Source organism: Rattus norvegicus, chromosome 19, assembly GCF_036323735.1.
Source record: "Rattus norvegicus strain BN/NHsdMcwi chromosome 19, GRCr8, whole genome shotgun sequence".
Taxonomy (NCBI): domain Eukaryota; kingdom Metazoa; phylum Chordata; class Mammalia; order Rodentia; family Muridae; genus Rattus; species Rattus norvegicus.
Genome location: NC_086037.1, coordinates 43,149,930 through 43,174,301, shown reverse-complemented (window position 1 = coordinate 43,174,301; position 24,372 = coordinate 43,149,930). Strand labels below are relative to the sequence as shown.

General features: G+C 41.7%; 1 protein-coding gene across 12 annotated transcripts in view; it reads left to right on the top strand.

Annotated features, from left to right (window-relative positions):
* Inpp4b (inositol polyphosphate-4-phosphatase type II B) overlaps window positions 1-24,372 on the top strand; it is a 750,330-nt gene that overhangs the window by 400,738 nt on the left and 325,220 nt on the right. For 11 of the 12 annotated variants that reach the window (XM_063277738.1, XM_063277736.1, XM_017601165.3 and 8 more), the window contains 2 exons: window positions 21,696-21,814; window positions 24,243-24,359. The exons of the other annotated variant lie outside the window; for it this stretch is intronic. In XM_063277738.1, coding sequence (XP_063133808.1) covers window positions 21,696-21,814; window positions 24,243-24,359 — 236 coding nt within the window. The remainder of the gene's footprint in view (window positions 1-21,695; window positions 21,815-24,242; window positions 24,360-24,372) is intronic. 12 annotated transcript variants of the gene reach the window in all.

Here is a 24,372-nt window from a genome sequence, read left to right as displayed (position 1 = left end):
TTAAATGAGGAAAAAGAATACCCTTGGCAGGGAAGGGAGAGGCAAAGATTAAAACAGAGACTGAAGGAACACCCATTCAGAGCCTGCCCCACATGTGGCCCATACATATACAGCCACCCAATTAGACAAGATGGATGAAGCAAAGAAGTGCAGACCGACAGGAGCCGGATGTAGATCGCTCCTGAGAGACACAGCCAGAATACAGCAAATATAGAGGCGAATGCCAGCAGCAAACCACTGAACTGAGAATAGGTCCCCTATTGAAGGAATCAGAGAAAGAACTGGAAGAGCTTGAAGGGGCTCGAGACCCCAAAAGTACAACAATGCCAAGCAACCAGAGCTTCCAGGGACTAAGCCACTACCTAAAGACTATACATGGACTGACCCTGGACTCTGACCCCATAGGTAGCAATGAATATCCTAGTAAGAGCACCAGTGGAAGGGGAAGCCCTGGGTCCTGCTAAGACTGAACCCCCAGTGAACTAGTCTATGGGGGGAGGGCGGCAATGGGGGGAGGGTTGGGAGGGGAACACCTATAAGGAAGGGGAGGGGGAGGGGGATGTTTGCCCGGAAACCGGGAAAGGGAATAACACTCGAAATGTATATAAGAAATACTCAAGTTAATAAAAAAATAAATAAATAAATAAATAAATAAATAAATAAATAAATAAATAAATAAATAAAAAGAAAAACAGGTGGGGGCTGGGAAGATGGTTCAGGGGTCAAATGCTACAGCTGTTTTTGCAGAGGACCTGGGGTTCAGTTTCCAGTTCCTGCATACCAGCTAACAACTATCTATAACTTCAGTTCCAGAGGATGTTCCCCTCTTCTGGACTCTGCAGGCACTAAATGAACACAGGCACAGATATATACACAGGCAATATGATGAAATACATAAAAATAAAAGTAAATCAAAGTTTAGGAAATAATACATGTTTATTTCATGTACAGATGATGTATGTTATAATTTTAAATCAATTTCTAGAAGTGCATAGAGAAGAATGCCAAGTCTAGTTTTTATGTGATCTTTGAATTCTTTGCTTGATATTATAAAGTCATGTGTGTGAAACTAATCTATCTCAATGATGAATTCTCAATGTCAGCCGATTGGACAAAAGCAAGACACAACACATGATTCATACACAGAAACTGGAGTGAATTCCCCAACAAAAGCATTCATCCATTTTGCTAGCCATAGTTTGCTCAGAAATGAGTACTTCCAACTAGGGTCAAGTTCCATGTAGACAGACCATCCAGGCAACTGGGAAGAGCCTGTATGAAAGATATCAGTTTACTTAGGGAAGAGAAACTTTATTAAATATGTATTTCAGAGAACCCTCTAGGAATTTAAAGGTACACGCTTAAGGTCTAGATGTGTATTTGAAAATTGTCATGTAGAACTGAAGACCTTGGTGAGCTTACATGAAGCAGGTAGCAGAGAAATAGATGTCGGAACAGCAGGTCCTCTGGTTCTTCTGATGAGGAATGAGGACTCAATGCTGTACATAGGTTACTAGTTTGAACAGACATGAAAACAGGTGACATGCTAATGGAGTTTTGAGACAAAACATATTACACGGGATTGGTAGACAGTGAAGGGCCATTAGCTAGGACACTGGAATGAACGTAGGGCAGAACAGTTGGTAGCTCGAGTAGATGTTGAGCTAGGGAGGTCCTACTCCTGTGCTGCTTTCATTCCTGACTCTTACCTAGTCCCCAGCCTTCTGGGAAATAGAAAGAGGTGCCACAACTGGCTGCTGTGGAGAATCCAACGTATAAGGGGTGGAGAGAAACGTAATTTGATGCTTGGTCATTGCTAGAAATTTTGTCTTTTGTGAAGCCATTTTGATTTTTAAGAATCAACTCCATCAGGACTTCTCAGAGAGCTCTAAGAGGTAAAGGTTCCTGCCACCAAACATGATGACCTGAGTTTCATCCCCATAACCTACATGGTAGATGGAAAGAACAATCTCAGGCCAGTTGTCCTCTGAGCTCAGCATGTATACGTTATCATGAGCACACACACACACACATCCAGGCACTACTTCAGAACCTGTGATTATCCTAGGAAGTGAAATAATGGAAGACATCTATGTATACACGAGCCCATTATTGTACACGCATCATGCAAATGATGTTTAAATTCAGTTCTGTCATAACATTCTCTTCTGCTTTAATGACAAGATGTCCTTCAGTACATTACTTACTTCAAATGTCACAGCAACTTAGATCAGCAGAGGTTATGATCCCTCTGGCTGTTATGGCTTTGTCCAAGAAAATGAAGGTGCAAACTATTCCCTAGATTTTGCCATGTATCAGAGTATATACACATATTTGGGATTTGTTTAGAAAGAGCAACTATATTTCTAAGTATTCCATTAGGAAAGGAAGATAATGAGATCTGTTGTCAGTGCTCAGAGTGTGAGGATGTATAGAATTGTGTCTTGCAAAAAAAAAAAAAAAGCATTGACACATACAAGGACTTTCACTAACCTACATGCCAAGGCCATTCATTCCTTGTATGTTCCCAGAAATCGGCCATTGTTTATAATTGCCCTGGAGAACAGCATAGAAAGCCCAACTTGTACTTCTGCCTTACTCTTACTAATACTCTTCCTGGCTTGCATTCTGTAAATGATTCTAAAGCTCAAATGTTTGTAAAGCACAGTGGAAAAGTTCAAACATTGAATGCATTTTGATCTCATAATAGTATTTTGGTCTCTTCGATGTATGCCGGACCAGATGAAAGGATTTCTGAGCACAGAAATATGTTTTTAAGATGTAATATAGTGAAAAGAAGCATGTCTTCACTTTAGTGGCTGCAAAGCGATCTTCAGAGCAGTGAGAGAAGCAAGGACTGCATAGGATTTGCACGGTATTAGCTTTCTGCTCCATCATAAATTAGCTGTCATCAACGTGCCAATGATTACAGTACGCTCTACCACATGGAAAACGATCTATTTCCTCCAAAAGTAGTAGATCTATGTGCAAAGCCCCGAGAGACAACAGGGTCAGCTGTTTTAGCTTCAGCTTAGCTGTATACAGACAAGTATACATCGCTGAAATCTGGCAGACACTAATACAAGCAATAGATACTTACTGGATGTTTGGTTTTTGTTCATTATTAACAGATGAGTTCGTTTATTCTTCAAATTTGTGTGTATGCGTGTGCGTGTGCGTGCATGTGCGTGCGTGCGTGTGCGTGCGTGCGTGCGTGTGTGTGTGTGTGTGTGTGTGTGTAAAGGCATCAAATACACGTCACAGTATACCTGTGTCAGAAGACAATGAGTGACAATTACCTTTACCCATTGAGCATTTTTGCTGGTCCAGGTTCTCTCTCTCTCTCTCTCTCTCTCTCTCTCTCTCTCTCTCTCTCTCTCTCCTTCCTTCTTTTCTTTCTTTCTCAATGTGGAGCTTTTTTCCTATTAATTAATTTAGTCACTTTACATCTTGCCCACAGCTCCCTTCACCTTTCATTCCCCCCTCACACAACCCTTCTTCCCATCCCGTCTCCCCTTCCCCTCTGCTAAACTGGGAGTCTCTCACCCCTCAGCACATCAAGTCACTGCAGGGCCAGGCACATTCTCTTCTACTGAGGCCAAACAAGGTAGGCAGTTAGGGGAACTGAATCCATAGATAGGCAACAGAGTCAGGGATAGCCCCCTGCTTCAGTTGTTGGAGGAGGGCCTGGATGAAGACCAAGCTGCGCAGCCACTACATATGTGTGCAGGACCCAGGTCTAGGCCATGAATGCTCTTAGTGGTTCAGTCTCTGGGAGCCCCCAAGGGTCAGCTTAGTTGACTCTGTTGACTTTTTATGTAGCATCGCTATCCCCTCTGAGTCCCCCAATCATTCTCCCACTCCTGCACAAGACTCCCCAAGCTCCTTCTAATATTCAGCTGGGGTCTCTTCATCTGTTTTAGTCCTTGCTGAGTGGAACCTCTCAGAGGACAGTTCTATGAGGCTCTTGTCAGTAAACTAATGGAGGATCATTAATAGTGTCAGGGATTGGTTCTTGCCCATGGGATGAGTCTCAAGCTGGATCAGCCGTTGATTGGCCATTTCCTCAGTCTCGGCTCCATCTTTGTTCCTGTTCTTCTTGTAGGCTGGACAAATTTTGGGTTGAAGGTTTTGTGGGTGAGTTAGTGGCCTTAAGCTTTCACTGGGAGTTCTGCAGGTATAACCCTAGGATGATTCCTTCCCCAGACCCTTTCCTACTCAATTCCCTCCCTCCATCTCCTCATGATTATTTTATTTCCCCTTCTGAATGAGATTCATGTACCCTCCCCTGGTTCTTCATTGCTATTTAGCTAATATCCATGTATAAGTGAGTACATACCATACATTTCCGTTTGGATCTGGGTTACCTCATTCAGGATGATATTTTTCTAGTTCCATTCATCTACTGGCAAATTTCATGATTGTTTATAAAAGCTGAATAGTACTCCATTGTTAAAATGTGTTACATTTTCTTTATCCATTCTTTGGCTGAGAAACATCTGGGTTGTTTCCAGTTTCTGGCTATTACAAATGAAGCTGCTATGAACATAGTCAAGCAAGCACTAAGTGCCTTCATAAAGAAATTGGAGAGATCTCGTAGTAGCAACAACACCACACCTGAAAACCCTAGGACAAAAAGAAGCAAACATACACTTAGACACCAGGAAATAATCAAGTTCAAGACTGAAATGACATAAGTTAGAATAAAAGGAGAAATAATACAAAGAATCAACAAAACCAATAGCTGGTTCTTTTAGAAAATTGACAGGATAGAAAATCCCTTAGCTAAACTAACTAAAAGGTAGAAAGACAATATCGAACTCAACAAAATCAGAACTAAAATGGGGGCACATAAGCAACAGACACTGAGGAAATCCAAAGAATCATTAGTAGTTACTCAAAAGCCCGTGTTCTAGAAAACTAGAATATCGAAAGGAAATGGATGACTTTCCGGATAGATTCCACTTACCAAAGTGGAGTCAAGATCAAGTGAAGAGATTCATTATTTTAACTTTCACAAAATATGAATAGTTTGTCTCTCGTCCTGCTTATTTTACAGGCAGGAGAAATTTGATATGAATATGTTCTATAATGAGCCTAGTGTTTGAACACAGGGCTTGGGGCCAGATAACGGGCTCCTCCATCGTGGTAACTCAATAGATAACAGTTAGCTCACAGAGATGAGCTTTCCAAAGATCTTACGGATGACTGTGCAGTCATGGTCCAAGTTGAATTTGCCTGATTCTGAAGCTCTACATTAAAGCATCAGGCCGCACCCTCCTTCCTTTCTCATTATTGCATACTAGGAATCTCTGGCAGATGAGACAGGCAGAGCTGTCTAACAGCCAGCCATGCCATGATGGGGACATGAGAGGCATGCTGCAATGACTGCAGCTATACTGAGGAAGGAGTGAGGAAATAATTCTGGTCCAGAAGCAGTGTCTCGGAGGAAATGGCTCTGGATCCAGAGCTTGAAGGATGAGCCACAGCTCATTTGGTTTAGAAAGAACACGTGATGTCACAGAGTCATAAGCCGCAGAGAACATAAAATCCTGGAGCTCCCTTTCCACCGAGAGACAGTTGGTACCAATTCACACTCTTTTCTTACAATCGCACTCTAAAATGGAAAGAGCCGGAAATCCTCTTACAACTTTGACTCTTATTACATGTGTATTAAATGCTTGTTTTGAAATCCTAAACTACATCAAGTTATCATAACCAAGTGAGTCCTTCTGACACCAGGACTGTGGTAGATGAAATTCAAGAGGCAACTCGGAGATGGACAGAGAGGACTGCCATTGTATTGTGTCTGGATAAGGGAGTATTGGCTTTGAGTTCTGTATGTGCAGATTTTCCTAGGTAGCTTTGAACTGTGTCAATTTTGTTAGCAGTGGGTGATCAGTCATGCAATGGAGGAGACAGCTTTCTAAGCAAGCATTTAGTAAGGACACAATAGCAAAAATTAATATGATGCATTTGCACTTCAGGCTATAGTGAACCTGAGCTCGGAACTTAGTAGCTCACCTTCTAAGAGGTTGGGATGTGTCTCTAACTTGATAGTTTTGGGATACTATCTTAACTATTAACTACCTAGCTATGTGGTCATAGAAAATGTGCACTATCTCTGAATGCCATATATAAAATGAAAAGGGGATTTGGATCCCCCACAGAAACCTGCTGGGCAGATTAAATGAGTTGATACACGTAATCCACTTAGGCCAGCATGTGACATACTGTAAGATTGTTTTTTTTTATTGTTATGAATATTCCTTGGATGGGTATATACATCACAGTCATTGTTTCCTTGAACATGTAATCGGGATCCTTCAATCTTTGTGCCTAGTGAACTTTACAACTTACAGAAAGTCTCCTAAAAGCAGAATACTTTGTGTTCTCCCTGCTGCCTTAATAAACACCAAAGGTTCTTTTCTTTTTTTATTCCCATTTTTTCAGACAAGACCAGCCCTTTGTACAAATGGTGTTGAGTGACAATATGAAGGCTTCCAAAATTTAACTGCAAAGGCCATGCCCTCTGTGGTTGATTATTAAAAGTCCAGGAATGGCAGAGAGAAGAGAAATAAAAGGTTATCTAAGACAGCACAATTGTTTTCCGCATTGCTGCAATAATTAGAAATTTAATTGAAGAAGAGAAAATGAGCCAATTAGAATATCTTAACAGGCCTGGCGTGTGGCAGTGACTCCCCACAAACCAAAGATTTAGTGCATTCTGCATGAAAATCTTTGCCTTTCTCTTGAATGCTGGTCTAAAAGGCAGCGTGACACTGTCTGCAGCTGTTGAGAAAGATGGCAGAAGTCACCAAGCCAGAAGTGTGTCAGAGCAGACTTTTCCTTCCTGCTTCTTGGTGGCTGGCCTGTTGCTTTTTAATGCAGCTGAGTTGCTGTGGTGGGTCTGTTTTCCCTGTCACGTTTCCCTCTGTGTAATATATTGCAGGAGCTGTTAATGAAAGCTATGCCTTTTACCAAATTCCACCGTTGTTTTAAGTTGACTGTTATTGTTTGAGTCTTTTCATCCTGTCTATCTCCCCTTCTGTTGATTTACTTTCTCCCATGCATTGTCTAAGTCGCTGAGGCCCCTGGTCACTAAAACGTTTGAAGAATTTACTGCTACTTATGGGTGATCGAGAAATGAGATCTACTTTAAGGCTTTGTTCAGTGGCTGCTTTGACATGGTGTTAGATTTAAAGCCGGCAAGGCTGTGGAGTATAGGATCCCCTAATGTTGTCTGTGTGGTTGAATTTTGTCAGTCAGCTTTTTTGTTGAGCAAATCACTGTATCCCAGACCAACTGAGACTCATGCTATGGAGAAAAGAGACCAAGAAGAATAGAAGGGGAGATCAAGAAAAAGTCTTTCTGCAGGAAAAATGTCTTTTCTCAAATGCTTCTTCATGAATCTTTTACATTACACAGTTGAAAATAGACATCACTGTTCTGCTTTCTAATGGAAGGAATTGGGCCTTCTGGGGGATCAAGCCTGCAGTTATATTTGGAAGGAAGGCATCTGAAACGTCTTTATTTTTTTTTCCGGAGCTGAGGACGGAACCCAGGGCCTTGTGCTTGCTAGGCAAGCGCTCTACCACTGAGCTAAATCCCTAACCCTTGATTTTTCTCCCTTTTCTGTCCCGGTCCTTTGTAACATTGGTTAATGACATAAAATGTTGTGATCAAGTGACAGAAATCACTTTCAGCAAACAAGATATTCCCAAGTTGAAATTTATTCAAATTCAGAGTGCCCATTTTGTTTCGTTTTTGTCTTTAAAAAGATAAATATCTAAAACAATGAAATAACCCAGGGTCATTAATACTATTTAAGAACCTTCCCAAAATTCTTAAAACTGGACTTACTGATGAGCATTTTTGTCCCCAAAGTATTTTATACCCTTAGGATGCACATGTCGGTAAACCATACTCAATGAAATGCCCAGACTCTAGCTCCATGAAGACAACTTCTCCCTCACTGACTTGCCTCAGACTTACAGCTAGTTCTGTGCATGCTGTGTTGAACATATACAGTGAGTTCAAGCAGTAATAATGTTCCCATCACTGCTGTCCCATGCCAAGCCATGGGGAGTTCTCACCTGGACCACTCGAGGACGTCATCCTCTGTCAGTGTGGCTGTTTGTGTCTGGGCACTTCTTTCCTGACACTCTAACCAGAGAAATCTGATATGGCATTCCTGTCCCACAGCTCTGGTCCTCCAATGGTACCCAGCCACTCAGACTACAAAGTAACTTGGTGAACTCTGCCTAGGTCATAGGGAAGGATGCTGGACTTACCTTACCACTACTCTGATCCAGTCCACCTCAGGTACCTGCCGTGTTTTCTACTCCTCAAGTGGCCAAACACTGCCTACATATTGAACATGAGGTCACAGGCAGAGGTCAGATCATCCTGGAAGCTTGTTCTGATACTTTCTTCCTGCACTTTTAAATTTTATTTTTCTGCTTAGAACGCTTGCTTGCAACTTTATGAAGCTCTTACCTAAACCACACAGGGGACCTTTGCAGCAGTCAGTAAAGTCCCTTGGGCTAGATGAATAAATGATTCCTAATCCTTATGCCTCTCTCTATGCAGTACATTGATGTTCCTATAGATGTCTCTCAAAGTGTTTTATATTGATTGCGGGCATATGACTTGAACAATTAAGTTGAGATTATAATGTATTTAATTATTCATTCTTAGTTCATGGCTTCCAAGTTCTCTTCAAAAGAATAGAGTTTTATGGGCTTTGGGGTTCTTCCAGAGAGACTTGACAGAAAGAATCAGCTATGGGCTGGCATTAGCAAACCAGGTCTATAACTAAGCCGTATCTGACAGTGAAGGTTTAAATCAAATGTGTGCCCAATTTGATGCTCAGAATTCCTCACAAAATACCTTTGAAATCCCTGCGTTATGATGACAGTAGGAAACAAGCAGTTCATGCTGTGATGTTCTTAGGAACAGATACATACAGGTGGCAACAAGCGGAATCACTGGCAACTAAGATAAGAGAAATGGATTGGTCCAAAGATTTGAGATTACCCATGAGCCTGCAGCATGTCCCAGGGAGAAGCAGGGCTAGGCTGCACTTGACAGCAGTTGCTTGGGCTGCCAGCTCCAGACCGTGGGCTCCTGACTCTGCCCCTGGCTACCTGCACGGCCTTGAAAACATCGTTTCCACTGTGTAGCTTTTCAGTAGTAAGAATGGTGCCCCGTGTGTAAGGATCGCTTTGTGGTATGCTAGTTATGATTATTTAGTATGAATCCTTTACCCCCTCCAACATCCGAAATCCTTATGTGTAAACTCTGCATGCGTGACAGCTCCTATTTCCTCAGCGTTTGGCCCAAGTGCATGAGCAAAAGAAGTGCGTTGATAATAAAACCTCGGGAATTTCATAAACCATTTTCCAATTTGTCTATTTAATCGGATCTTCATATGAATCTGGTGAGGGTCAAAAGAATTGTTCATACTTCCAAATGAAGATAAGGGGGTATGTTTTTAAAAATTAAAGGCATATATAGTTAGTACCAGAATCTCTGATCTTGAACTTTTTTTTTTGACTGTTTGGCATATGGACAGGATGTACAAAAGTTTCCCCAAACCCAAATAGAAGATGCTTTTCTATTATTGCTTTTCATTTATTTCAGACAGGGTCTTAGTACATAGCCCAGGCTTGTCCCAAACTCTATTTGCCGCAGCTTCTGGAGTACTGGATTACAGACTGGAGACATGTACCAGCAGGCCCGCCTCAACCCATTCTTAACTCACCTGGACCCCTGCTTGTTATGGAAGAGTCAAGAAGTTGTTTAAAATCTCATGTGATGATTTGGACCACTTCCTTAGTGCTCTGTATTCCTGGGTTCCAAGGAGTCAGCCATCAGATAGCTTCTGCTGAGCTGTAGGTCTGAACTCAGAAGACCCAAAATATTTTGGAAAAATAAATTCTTCAGCATCTTCACTTTTAAATTGTCTGACCTTTCTGCTTCAAACCATCACATACTTTCTGCCTTCAACTTGACCATATTGTTTCCTCAACTCTATGTTCTATGTATTGCTATACCAAACTACTTAACTGACCCGGATGTGCCTTTTCGGTCCTATGAATTGATATCTTACCACAGAGGACTAGATATTTTCAAAGCCTTCTTATTCAAAACTTACACTGAGATTTTTTCCTTGTTAGGACAAAATCTCACATGTGCTTGAACACTTCAGCCAAATTAGGACCACTTTCTTCAAGAGATCCAAAATTTGCTCAGCAAAGAAAAGTAGAGAAGGTAGAGACAAGGGATCTTAAAAACATAGATTCATTTTTCCTCTAGGAATATCTTTTTATCCTTATTTTTATCCTTATTTTCTAATCTACATTTTGCACATCTTCTATTTTATTTTATATTTTAATTTTGCTTGTAAAATATCTGTCAATAGACTAGAAATAATTTAGTAATTGCACACATACACACTCACACATGCACATACACACACACACACACACACACACACACACACACGCGCGCGCGCACAGTTTCTTAGTTCTGTTTTGTTTAAGACAATGCCTTATATAGCTCTGGCTTAAAACTAACTATAGAGTTGGGGACGACCTCAAAATCATGGCCTCTTTGCCTCTACCTCTGCCTGCTTGGATTATAGATATATGTCACCATTCTAAGACATTAAAACTATTGATTTTATACATAAGTATTGAGCCCAATATATTCACCAGGAAAATTGAAAAAAATTACTCTAATGTAAGCACCACTCTCTAAAAAGCAAGTGCTAGGCACAATTTCTTCTTGAAACCCTTCTATAGCAACTTAAATTGAGAAAACTCATCCAGAAATGGCCTCAGTCAGGATTTGTTTGAAGCAGACAACATGACTCAGTATGCTGGATGAGAAATCACCCAGGAAGTGGCTGTTCCCTTTGTTTCTTCCTGCCCAGACAAGTAGACCTCAGAGCCCTCTGGAAGCTGTCATGCCCTTCCTCAAGACAGCACCCCAAATCCCAGCTTCCCACACTCCTAGGCACCAGCCAGCATGTGGCTTCCATTAGAATTCAGTAACCTTGCCCACACTGTGCTAGCTATCTTGCTTTGCAACCAAGGCCCCCAGTATCCTGGGACCTTTGCTGGTCCCTCCTGTATCCACCGACCACACTGGCCTTATCTTTTGGAGCAAGATTGGTATCAGTAACCGTTAGCCTTGTTGAAAGAATTCACTAACCAACATTTTGCCTGGTAGTAATGCTGTCTGTTCCTGTGCTGATGGCAACTTTCCTGAAAAAGCATTACCCTTGAAGAAAAGGAAAGTCTCCTTCCTTTTCTCCTTCTCCCTCTCCCCCCTCTATCTTTCTCTGGCTGTGTGTGTGTGTGTGTGTGTGTGTGTGTGTGTGTGTGTGTGTGTGTGTTTGTGTGTGTGTATGTGTGTGTATCTACATGTGCCTCTGTGTTTATGTGTATTTCTGTGTGTTCATGTGTGTCTGTGTGTATGTCTCTGTGTGTATGTGTGCAGGTGTCTGTATGTTTCTCTGTGTTGTATGTGTCTCTGTGTGTGTCTTTATATGTCTGTGAGTCTTTGTGTATATGTGTATGTGTGTCTGTATATGTCTCTGTGTTGTATGAGTATGTGTGTGTGTATTTATATGTCTGTGTGTCTTTGTATATATGTGTATGTGCTTATGTGTGTGCATATGAGTATGTGTATCTCTGTGTGTATGTTTCGCTATGTGTGTGTGTGTGTGTCCCAGAGGTCACCTTTGGATATTATTACTCAGATTCCAGTTTATTTTCAGAGACAAAATCTCCCTGGCATGAAGCTCACCTATATGGTTAGGCTGACTGGCAAGGAGTGCCAGGGATAGGCACCACCACACCCATGTAGTCATGTGTTTTAGGGACTGAAGACAAGTGATCCTTGCTTAGCTCTGACACTGCGGATGCCCTTAAAGGCATGTGGACACTCCTTTTAGTATTCAGCGGAGTCTGCTGCCTCCTAGGAATAGCATCTCTCTGCCTTCTGAAGCAGCGCATATGCTTCTGCTGAAAAGAGCAGCAGCAAGCAACAAGCACTTGCTACCTCTCCAACGTGGAGTGCAGGCTGGGAGCAAGCACAGGCAGAGCCGTGCCCGTGTGCTCTGCCAGGCAATGCCAGGCCAGTCGGCTATCTGGGGCTTGCCATGTGACATAACAAAACTCAAAAAGACTTGAGCACAGACTTGTTTGGAATTCAATTGCTGGAAGATAGGATCTTAGCCACCTAAGTAATATTCATGAAAACAAGACAAAATAGGATTTTCTAACGATTGACACCAGAGAATCTGAGGGAGCAGAGGCTGAGTTCAAGAACGGAAGTCTTCTGGTACTGACAAGAGGAATCTGAGCGAAATTTGTTCTTTTTAGATGCAAATTAGCTGTCTGCTGTACAGCTGCCATCGGGGCTGGCTCCCCAGCACAGACAATTAGAATGTTTTCGGAGAACACTGTCCAAGAAAGGAACATTTTCTTTCTCTTTCCCTGGACTATCCAAGCATTTTGTACTGGTGTTGGGTGGGTATCAAGTGTTGTTTTGGCACCCACAGTGTTCCCTAAGTGAGGAAGTTTCATCATCTTGAACATGTTTTTTCCCTCCTTTTTATTTAAAGATTTTATTTATATATTATAATAGGTACACTGTAGCTGTCTTCAGACACACCAGAAGAGGGCATCAGATCTCATTACAGATGGTTGCGAGCCACCATGACAGATGACATGAATTCTTGAGGAATCGGGGTGATGATTTACAAGTGGGAATTTAAAAGTCCCAACATGTGATTGCTGGGATTTGAACTCAGGATCTCTGGAAGAGCAGTCAGTGCTCTTAACCACTGAGCTATCTCTCCAGCCCTGCCCTCTCTTTTTTAAAGATTTTCCTCTTCTTATAAATACATTTTTACTTAACGCATGCACACAAAAACACAAAGTATGATGACTTATTTTTATATTCTTCTGTATGTGACAATGTAGCATATTTTATTTCCAGGCATATTTCCCACCAACCCGAACCTAGCCTTTTGGAAGAAAGAAATCAGTTTTATTTATAAGTGAATTGGCTGTAATAGAATTTAGGAGCAGCGAGGCTCAAATTTTAATGTTGCAAAAGCAGTGTTTCTGAAGTTGGGACTTTTAAATTCCCACTTGTAAATCATCACCCCGATTCCTCAAGAATTCTGTCATCTGCTTCTTTCCTAGAGCGTTAGCCTCATGTTTCTCCCAAGCGTTATGTGAATTCAACTCTCAGAATATGGGCAGTCTTGAAATTCTGGTTGCAAAGCTAATCCTCCATCCAGCAGGCAGAAATTTAACTCCACAGCTTGGACAAGTGAAAAAAGGAGCTTTTGTCCCTCAACCTTGTGTCACGTCTTCAGCTATCCACTGAGTGACTTTCAGAAGAGTGTCCATTTGGACCTGATGGAACTGTGAGGCAGCGGTAGGTGGTACACTGTCATCCTGGGCATTAGCAGAGCAAGAGGTCTGAGCACAGTCCTCCGTTCTGTCCAAACAGAACTGTGTCCCAGAAACTAACAATCCTACCAGTCCCAGACTCTTAGCATGGTTCATGTATCATCTTATGATCTGCAGGACGGCAACTGAGAAGCTCACACTCAGTGCTACTCCCAGTGTGCCTAAGGACTCTACCATTACGATCCTCTCCAGCGTTTGCTTTACTCTATTCCTCGGTCCATTCCTTGTCTTTTCAAGCTATATGAATATGAATGTTGTCTTTCTTTTTGTGAGAGAGAGAAAAATATACTCATTTTGAATTTTAGAAAGCAAATTTTTAACATTTATTTTTACTTGGTGACAACATAGAGAAAAGAAAAATCTACAAGAATGAAGAAAAATTCAAAATTTCAAAGTTTTCCCCTACATACCCACTTTTATACATTTATTCTTATTTTTCCAACAACTCTTGGTCGTGTTGGCAGCTACTCACGGTTTATATTCTTTTGGTGGAAGTATATGTTAATTAAAATAACCCACGCAACACTTAATGAGAAAATAACACTTTTGAAAAACTTTCTATAGAGATTAAAAAAAAATGGCTTGTGACCTGGTAGAAGCTGTCCTTTGTCCTTAACCTTGAGGGTCCCAAGTCAGAGAGCAGAGAATGAATATTCTAGAGGGGCATGTCAATGACCATCCATCAGCTCAATAGCATTAAAGTCATCTTCTTCTAGGAAGTAACTTGAAGCTCATGTTCTTAAGTGAGTACAGAGTCCCAGCTGCTGATGGAGCTCGCCTTGTGTGGGTGTCAGCATAAGATGCCAACACTGTCTCTGATGCTTTCCCCCACCCTATTGTGTTCTGGAGGTCAGAACCTGGGAACTATGCAGCATGCGTCTACTAAATCTTCTGTGGAGACCAGTGCTTGCAGAGGCTGACATCTCAGGCTTCAGAAAATTGTGTCTTGGGGAAGGAGGAAAAACCAAACTAATCATGCAAACAAACAAAAAACAAAGCAAAACCAAAGCAAAACAAGAGACAACTAAAAGTGAGAAAGCCTAATACATTGGAGGAGTAATTAAGGAGAGGAGCTAATAGGCTCTTAAAGGTTCTATGTATCTTTTTGTGTATGACATAAACTAACTTAATCTAAATGTAATCACTGGTGTACACTGGGAACTGTGAAGCCATAAAATGGAATTCAATGATTTATGGGACTGGAGACACAAGCTAAATTGGCTTATCAATTGATTAGTGGAATCTTATTTTCTAAAGCACAAGAAAAAATAATACATAAGTGGTAGTTTGGAGAAATTTAGCCAACTATTAGGAATATGAAAGATGCTAAGACACTGTCCTCAGGGTGCAAGTCTTCCTGACTTCACAAAGAGACTGATCCTTAGCACACAGGTGTTAGATAAGACGCGTCACTTGGGGGAAGCTGGAAACAGTGTGGTTATGGCTCTAAAGCCTTGTGTGTCTAAGTCCACATGTTTGATCTAGAGCTCTTCCTGTTCTCTGTAGTGTGACCTTTCTTGACCTTCACCGATTTGGGTGTGTGTCTTCAGGTTTTCTCAAGAACAGTCAGAATACAGAGTTCCTTATACTCACAGAAGTCCAGGACACATGTCCACCAGGCTGCACTAGGTTCTAATTTTCTGCTTTTAGTTTTGCTGGAGTGGTGATACAAGTTTTTAACCACAGAACTTGGAGAATGAGACAGGAGAATTGGATCACAAGGTCAACCTTTTCTTCTCTCTCTCTCTCTCTCTCTGTTTCACACACACTTATAAAAATGCACATGTTCACACCCACATACTTATAAATACAAACAAACATGCTCTCTAACACATACTCATACACAAACACATCCTCATAAACACAGACTCACACACATACTCTCTCACACACGTATTACACTGAAACACACACACACACACACACACACACACACACATTATTTTTCCTAAGGCTGTGACAAAATACTTTAACAATAGCAATTTAAATAAGACAGGGCCCACTTTGCCTTCACAGTTCCCATGATACTGTCCATCATCACAGGGTAGTCATGGCAGCAGGAGCAGGAGGCACCACCCACATCGCATCCACAATCAGGAATTCCAAAGAGATGAATGCTGGTGCTCAGTTCATTTTCTCCTTCCTCTCCTTCCTGAGCTCTGATCCATTTCCAAGGGAAGTTGCTACCCACATATAGGGACATATAGGGTGACTCTTCTTAATTCAATTAAACCAATCTCTGTAACCCCTCTAGACATGTCCAGAGGCTTGTCTCATATGTGACTCTAGAGCCTGTCAAGTTAGTAGTCAATATTAACTATCATAATTATTTTATATAGTTTTTACACAAAGTTTACAAAGACTTTGTTTTTGTTGTTCCTGCTGGGTCACAGAGAATGAATCATTTGCAAAAAGCCACATAGTTCTTTAGGTATGATCCAACTATTAAACACAATACTATCCTCAGTCAAAAAAATCATCTTTAGGCTTATTTGGTAGAGTGCTGTCCTAGAACATATGGCACTATGAGCACTATATAAACTATGGATGGACATGGTCTATAATCCCATTATAAGGAAGAAGAGACAGCAGGATTTGAAGATCAAGGTCACCTTTAGTAACACAAAGAGTTCAAGATCATCTGGAATACATGAAATCCATCCTGGGATACAAGAGGTCTATTCTGGGATGCATGAAATCCTGTCTTGACAACAAAATCCACACCCAACCCCCAAAAGAGTTCTTGATTATACCAAGCAATGTCTCCTCTATTCCTTAATTTCCTCTGGCTAATAATTTCTAAAACTTGAGAAGTGTGGAAACTTTTGTCATCATAACCCCTCCCTCACACACACACACACACACACACACACACACACACACACACACACACACTCCTCATCTGCTTAGTTCTTAGGGAAAGACAGTAGACTTTGCCAATAGTTAACTAACACTGAAGGCTGGTGAGGCAAGAAAAATGACTGAGCTTCACAGAATAAATAGGTCTTAGAGTGCAGGAGATGATTGCTTGGGCTGTCTATGAATACAGACTACCCCGAAGCTTACACCCTCTCTTCCCTCAACCCTGCACCCTAGCATGCTTATTTTAACACTTCAATCCACTGTAAGGTTCAGATCTCAGTGAATTTGACAGCTGTGTTATTCTCTGATGTGAGTCAAGAGAAGGTTTTCAGCTTCCAGCTAACATCGGCTAGAGTGATGAAAATGCTCTCTGACCCTAACAGTCATGCCATGATCTAGATAACTGCATGAACAGAAGCCGATGTTTTACTTAATACAAGCATCTTATGAATGATGGAACCCTGGACTTAAAACAGCCTTAGAGATGCCCGCTCTTTGACCTCAGGATTCTCAAATATTAGAAGAATTGTGAGAGCAAAAGAGAGTCTTTCCTCTTTTTATGAACAACCAAGCCATGCTCCAAGCATCTAGAACTGATGCTGGCAACTTCTAGTGCTCAGGCTGAGGTTTGCAAGGGGTGAATGTTGTGTGGTTCTTCTAATGTGCTTACACAGTGGCTGGGATCTCATAGTTTGAGCAAGTCCTAGAATCAGGCTGCATAGGCTGCTACCTCCTAAGACACAAAGGCTTCATTTATTTGCATCGTTACTCTTTTATTGAGTACTTTGCTGTAAGAGAGGAAAGTTGCTTGTCTTGCACTAACCTGAGTGGAGGTATGTTTTATCGGTACCTTGCTCAACACCATTGGAAGAAGAAAACAAACCCTCCTAATTCTGGATAGTATATCAAAGTCACCAGGAAAAGAATGATTTATAATTAGCTTAGGTATTTCTATGAAAAACCGTAAAGTTATAATTTATGTAAATGATTCATCCTTCGCCCCCTTTCTGCTTTTTACTATAAACCAGGCGGTCAATGGACGTGCACACATTTTCATCCCAACCCTTTAACATCTGTATATTTAAACTATTGATGTTGGAAAATGTTTATTTTTAATAGCTCAGCCCAAAGGAAATCAGTAAGGAGGCAGAAGTAAAATTAGAATCTGTTGGTGAGTGGATCACTTGATAGTACGCACTTAATTCAAAGAGTTAGAATTATATTTAATCAACCATTTAGTCTTTAGGAATTCTTAATTTAGTAGGATAAATTGCCTCTACCTAAGATGAGTAGATGTCTATGGTATATTTTCATGTATGCACATATTTGACCATATTTACTACTCTCGTCTGTCTCCCTGACCCCCCCCACCGATTACGTTCTCCATCCTAATTCAATGGCCTTGTGTGTTTACTTAATGTTCCTTGTTAGAATGGTGCTATTTATAAGGACACAGGCACCTTACCAGTGGCTATACCACTAAAACACAGTCACCCCCTTCTCCAGCAACCAGTAAGTACCCATAGAGCTTTTGGGAGGTTTGAGGTAAATTCTTAAATAAACCAGAAGCAAAAAATCTTCAAGTGCTGTATGTAGTCCTCTACTGTAACATATTAAGGAAGGTCATTTATCTAAGGGACTCTTGGAGTAGAGCTGCATGTGTTAAAAGGAGAGAGAGGTAAGGATGCTTTGGAAGATGGATATAACATTTTTAGATTTTGAAAGCATATATATTTAGGGTTCTTGTCTTAGTCACCTTTCTATTGCTATGATAATAAACCATGACTAGGACAATTTATAGAAGAAAGAGTTTAATTTGTGTAGTGGTTTCAGAGTGTTAGAGTCCGTGATGGTGGAACAGCAACATAAGAACGGTTGAGAGCTCACATCTTGACCCAGAAACAGAAGGGAGACAGAGAGCCTTGGGAATCACACAATCTTCTGAAAGCTGAAAGTGCACCCCAGTAACACACATCCTCCAACAAGGTCATAGCTCTTAACCTTTCCCGAGCAGTCCCACCACCTAAGGACCAAGCATTCAAATATGTGAACCTATGGGGACCATTCTCATTCAAACCGCCACAGTTCTTTATTAACTACTAAATAATTCCATGTAGATTACATTTCATAACACTCAAAGGAGCAGCATCTCTGAGCAGTGCCCAGGGATTCAGCCTTCAGCGTTTCAGCAGTTCTGCAGGGACAGTAGGAGGAGACACAGGTCCATGTTCATCTCTTTCACTTCATGATATGAAGTGGGTTACAACACTGGGACTCATATGGAGATATGGCCCTGGTAACAGTTTTTTTTTTTTTTTTTTTGGTTCTTTTTTTTTTTCTTTTTTTCGGAGCTGGGGACCGAACCCAGGGCCTTGCGCTTCCTAGGCAAGCGCTCTACCACTGAGCTAAATCCTCAGCCCCTCTGGTAACAGTTCTTAAGGAGTCATCTGGATAGAACTATGTCTGTAAAATTATGTTACATAACAACATCAAATACTCTGAAATATCAATGCAAGGTGATCAGTAAATATGAGTTTTGCATGTAAAAGTTCATTTACAAGAAACCCATGGCTCTGTCTACCCTGACAGTTGAGGCAGTGAGTGACACTGTTTGTGATTTATTTACTCTGTGCCATAAAACTAGAAAAGAGGGAAACCAAGCCTACAGAATACTGTTTGGTTTCAGAATTTCTCTAGGCCTCTTGCTGCTTTTGTGTTAAGAAACAGTGAAGACTCAGAGCTGTTTGGCACTGGCCGATCCCCCAGAGGACCTGGGTTCAATTCCCAGCACTCACATTGCCTATAACTCCAGTTTCAGAAGATCTGACACTTTCACAAAGACATATGAGCAGGTAAAACATGAATTTACATGAAATAAAAATAATTATGGGCTGGAGAGATGGTTCAGCGGTCAAGATCATTGACTTGCTCTTCCAGAGGTCCCGAGTTCAATTCCCAGCCACCACATGGTGGCTCATAACCATCTGTAATGGGATCTGATGCCCTCTTCTGGTGGGTCTGAAGATGTACTCATATACATTAAATACATTTGAAAGAAAGAAAAGAAGAAAGAAAGAAAAGAAAAGAAAAGAAAATAGAAGGGAAAAAAAGAAAAGAAAGGAGATGAGAGCCCAGCCTCCAATGTCACTATTGTTGCCTGGTTTTGAACGCACACAGTAGCTACATACAAATTGTTAAGTCACCAGTCCTCTTCCTAGCCCACTATCAGGGCCATCTGAAGAGCTGCACACAACCTTCCGTTTTGTGTGCCTTCTGTTCTTGTAGGCAGTGCAGCTGAGAGGCTCTCGGCTGCAACAGAATAGCTGCTCGCTTCTGGGAATAACCACAGACAGCAGAGCCCGATAAGAACTCAGAAGGGATAGGACTTATTTTGATCAAAGGTGTCAAGCGCTCATAAGACAGAGGGGAGGCTGCCACCAGAGAGTGGGTGAGGTGCGTGTGTGAGAGGCTCAAAAGCCCCTAGCTTTAAACTCCAAAGACAAGACGCCTGTCAGCTTCAGTAGAGGCTCACAGCGAAAAGAAAAGCAAGAGTGGTAAAATGAAACACACATCACAAGGCAAGGCAAGGAAATGATCGACCTAACCACCAAAGAGCAGGATGTAAGAAACCTTCGAGTGAAAGACATTTTCCAGTGGTATAGTGATGTTATTGAAACCATGTGTATTAGGGTTTTGTTTGATTATTTGTAAGTGTAGATTTATCAGGCTGAGCAACAAATGGTGGTAACAGATCTCTCAAAGGCTGATGCACTTTGCCAGAGATCAGGTTGATATGCCAAAGGCAGAAATCGGAAGTTACGAAAAGGATGTTTTGATACAGGTAATGAACAGAGTTCCTCAAAACAGTGAAGCTCTGGCTATTTTTGTCCACCCATGCTTTCCTTAGCTTTTCTTGTTTTGCTCAAGGCAGGTGACTTCAGTAAGAAAAAATTTAACAGCAAAATATCAGACAGGAATAAAATTCCCAAAGTTTGGCAAGACGTTAAAGAGTTAAATAATGCCTCCCCCCCACGCCCCCACCCCAGCATTACCTATTCATCAGAACTGGACCTAAACCAGGTTGGTTCTCTTTGAAAACGCCTATATTTTCTCTCATTCTGCTTCTATAAATAAGGTGCTGGGCAAGCCATTGAAAGGTGATAATTACATCTATAAATGGCTTCGCTTTCAAGTTTCAAATTTAAGCGGTGTTACCTTTGTCCCAGTGGCCCTGCAATGACAGAGGTGCCATCGCAGAGGGTAAACACCTTCCTCTCCTGCCTGTCTTCTTGGTCATGGATAAGGGGTGATGTGAAACCTTGGAACCACTGTGAACCACTTACGGGGCTGATTCCCCTTTACCAGAAACTGCATGCGGCTTGTGGCCAGCCAGCAGCTTGACCCCTGTCTGCTGAGCAAAGAGTACTTTTTTATCACAGTCATTTTCAAGAAGTAGAAATAGGATTTCAAAATCAGAGGTAGAAAGTGGGAAAGAGAGTAGATACTAGACTTACTGACAAGGAGTGTTTTTTTTTATTCCCTCTATTTTTTTTTCCTTTCCAAAACTAGAAAATGCTATAACCGTAGAAAATACTCCAGGGAATACGGTCCGGTGGCTGGGGCTGGAACAGGAGTCAGGCTGTGTCAAGGAAATGTTCTTAGAATGTGTGGCTTCTGAGCCACAATTACCCAGTCCTTATCTGAGTTGCTCTCTCCCCGGATGGTCCTGAATTCCAGATAGAGGGCTCTTTAACCCTTGGCTGCTTCCTCCTCTGCTTGAGGTCGCTGTGGCAGGGTAATCAGTCTTCCTGTTTCCATTGTGCAGAGGACAGACTGCAGAGGGCCGGGTTTATAACCAGGTAGGGAGGATCGTGAGGAGTGCATTCAGACTTTTAACTTAACCCAGCCAGTGTCAACAACAGACATCTTAGTTTCCTGGCTCTGGCCCAAATCAACTTACTTTATGCAAGAGTGCGAAAGAAGCCCTAGGGGTTATTGGCTAATTAAAGCCCTCTCAGTCCCTGGCTGTGTGTGTCTACATTTTCACACACTGGAGCTGCGATCCCTGGAGCACTCAAGACTTGCATGTGCTGCAAATGTGGTCAGTGGAAATGAACTCTCAATTCAGCTTGGCAGCACGTGACTTCCTATTTCTGTAAGGTACTTCCAAGAGACTTCCTCTGTAAAGCCAGCTGAGAACCAGGAGATTTCCTTCAGCGGCTAGACAAAGTTTATTTCAGCTCTGCACAGAAGTTTGCCCCGAGAGATCGACTGAGTTTCTTTCTTTCTCTCTTATTTTTTTTTCCCTGCTCCTTCTTTTTCCTTTGCTGCTGCCAGCCTGCAAGGACCTTGTGGCTCCTGTCAGTGATCGGAAACTGAATACAGTAGTACAGGTCTCAGTAATCCACCCCGTGGAGCAGACCCTGACGAGGTACTCCAGCACAGAAATTGTGGAGGTGAGCCTGGCATGCATGTGTTCCTCTCTGACTCTGTCTGCCCTTTGCACCCCCACCACCCCACCCCACCCCACCACACCCCACCCCACCCCGGCTTTCTCTCTGTAAGCCGTTGTCTCTGTGTGCCGTTGTCTCTGTGTGACTTGTGTTTGCTGCTCTCTCCTCCCCCCAGCTCTCTCTCTCTCCCGCCCCCTGAACAGCTGACATAAGTTATCTTGTGGTCTCTGGCTGGCCATTGCTTTTGTCTGTCATCAGGGAATGCAGATCTGAAATTTCTAAGCACATGCAGAGTAAGCCCATGGAGGAAAAATTGCACTTTTCATTGAAAGGTTTTAGTTTTCTTCTAGAGGAAAAGAAAGAAAGAAAGAAAGAAAGAAAGAAAGAAAGAAAGAAAGAAAGAAAGAAGGAAGGAAGGAAGGAAAGAAAGAAAGAAAGAAAAACTTTGCACTCTGAATTCCCAAACAGACAGAATGTTTGACTGGATAGTTGTGTTTCTGTCTCTGTTGAGTTTAAATACAATGGAATGAACTTATTTAAGGAAGAGAAAAGCATAAAGTACTCACAGAGCTCAAAACAGGTGAAGGTGTTTTTGCTCTGCCCTCAAACCCGGGGGGCCCCGGTCTAGTCCAACAGTAAAGACTTAATATTCTCTGCGAAGGATGTATTTCAAACTAGTGTTTTCCAAAGAAAGATAAGTGATTAACTTGATTACCTATACTGTTTCCAGGCAAAGGTTGTAAATATTGCTCGTGGGATGAGAGACTTCCTCCTTGCATTTATTGTTGCTAATACAGCACTCACCGTGTATTGACGGAAATACATTATCGTGCTGGCTTAAATTCAACATGAGGGTTTCCCTTTAGACGGTTTGGTTCTCCTGACACATTTCATGGCCTTAGCAAATGAGAGGTGCTTATTTGAACGTCTGGGGCTCTGGAGAATGTGTCCTGCAGCTCCTTCAGTAGAGCATGTTTTCCTCAGACGTGTGAGCCACTGCTGTTCAGAATGAGCGTCTCCCTCATGAACCCAGCCAGTCTGCTCCAGTCTTGGCTGGCTTAGCTCACTGGTTGCTCTGAAGCAGTGGCTGGAAGAAATGATTCAGACTGCAATTAGAGTCACTCCTATTATGAGAATGACCTAAATCCTGTGAGCCACCCTGCATTTCCCCCTGCAGTTAGCCCTGAATCAGCTTCCTTTCTCTGTTCTTCCACTGCATGGCCCCTGCATGCAGGAAGTAAGGAGTCTCCCTTGTGTGCATCCCTGAATCTGTTCTATGCAGACCTTAGGTTCCAGTGCTGGTAAAATGTATAGTTAGCCCATAGCTGAATTAAAAGTCATCTTCCTCATAGAAAGGCATTTTGACTAAAACTGTAAAGTCATTTTCTTAATGAAAACACTTCAGGTATTATTGTAACTTTGTTACCTTTGAACAGTAGCAAATTTTAAAGTCACATCTTGCTCGTTTTTTCTACTGTCCTCATTATTCTCCTGTGATAAAAACACACATACCCTCAAATGTACTATCATAACTATAAAAGTCATTTATCTTGTTCACTTTTACAATTTTGCATAGACTATGCACACTTTTCTTAGACATTTTATTCACTGCGTGCCTCCAAACGTGTCTGACATCATGCCTGGAAAAGAACTCGTTCTGAAGGAACGAGTGAAAGAATGTGTGAATGAGTGGATGAGTAACACAGGCTTTCATAAACTTTGCTAAAAGGCTTTCAAATATATTTGCCTGTGTCCGTGTGTGTCTACAATGTGATGTCAGATGCCAGCTTTCTCAATTCTGAGGCACTGAAATGTCTTGGGGACCATATGCCAAGCAATAATTCCATGTCCCCAGTGCATCATGCTTGGAGTTCTCACTGGTTTTCACGGTGGTCTGGGGGTGGGGTGGGGAAGCCACTGTCAAACACCTAAAAGCAGTCACACATGCATAGAAAACAGTCTTCAACTGAAAGAGAATCAAAAACAAAAACAAAAGAAAACCAACTTTTTTTTAAAAAACTAGCTTGATGGTTTGAGAAAACGGCTTCATTCAGTTTAGCGAGGCAGAATCTTAGATCATTTGTCTAAATTATTAATCTACAATGATCATATTTTACATAGAATTTTAAATGCATGGCAACTTGACCTAAAGAAAGGTTCTGAATATAATTTTTATAGACCAGGTGTTTTTTTTTAAGAGCCCTGAGCCACTTAAAGAAACAAAAGTTCACCTACTCAGTATCCCTCAGTACAATGGGGCGCTGGGCTCATGGCCCACAAGCAACACTTGGCTCTTCAGATCTCTTTTAATAGAGCTGTTTCCTAGAAAAGCAGACAGAAACACACTCTCCATGTTCCCATTTGTCCCTGCATGCTGCCAGCTACAGTTGCTGCCTTAATGAGTCCAAGTTTTCTGCCTATACTGTTTCAGGGAACAAAAGACCCACTGTTCCTGACAGGCGTCACATTCCCATCCGACTACCCCATCTATGAAGAGACAAGAATAAAACTGACAGTCTATGATGTCAAGGATAAGCCGCATGATACTGTAAGTACTTGAA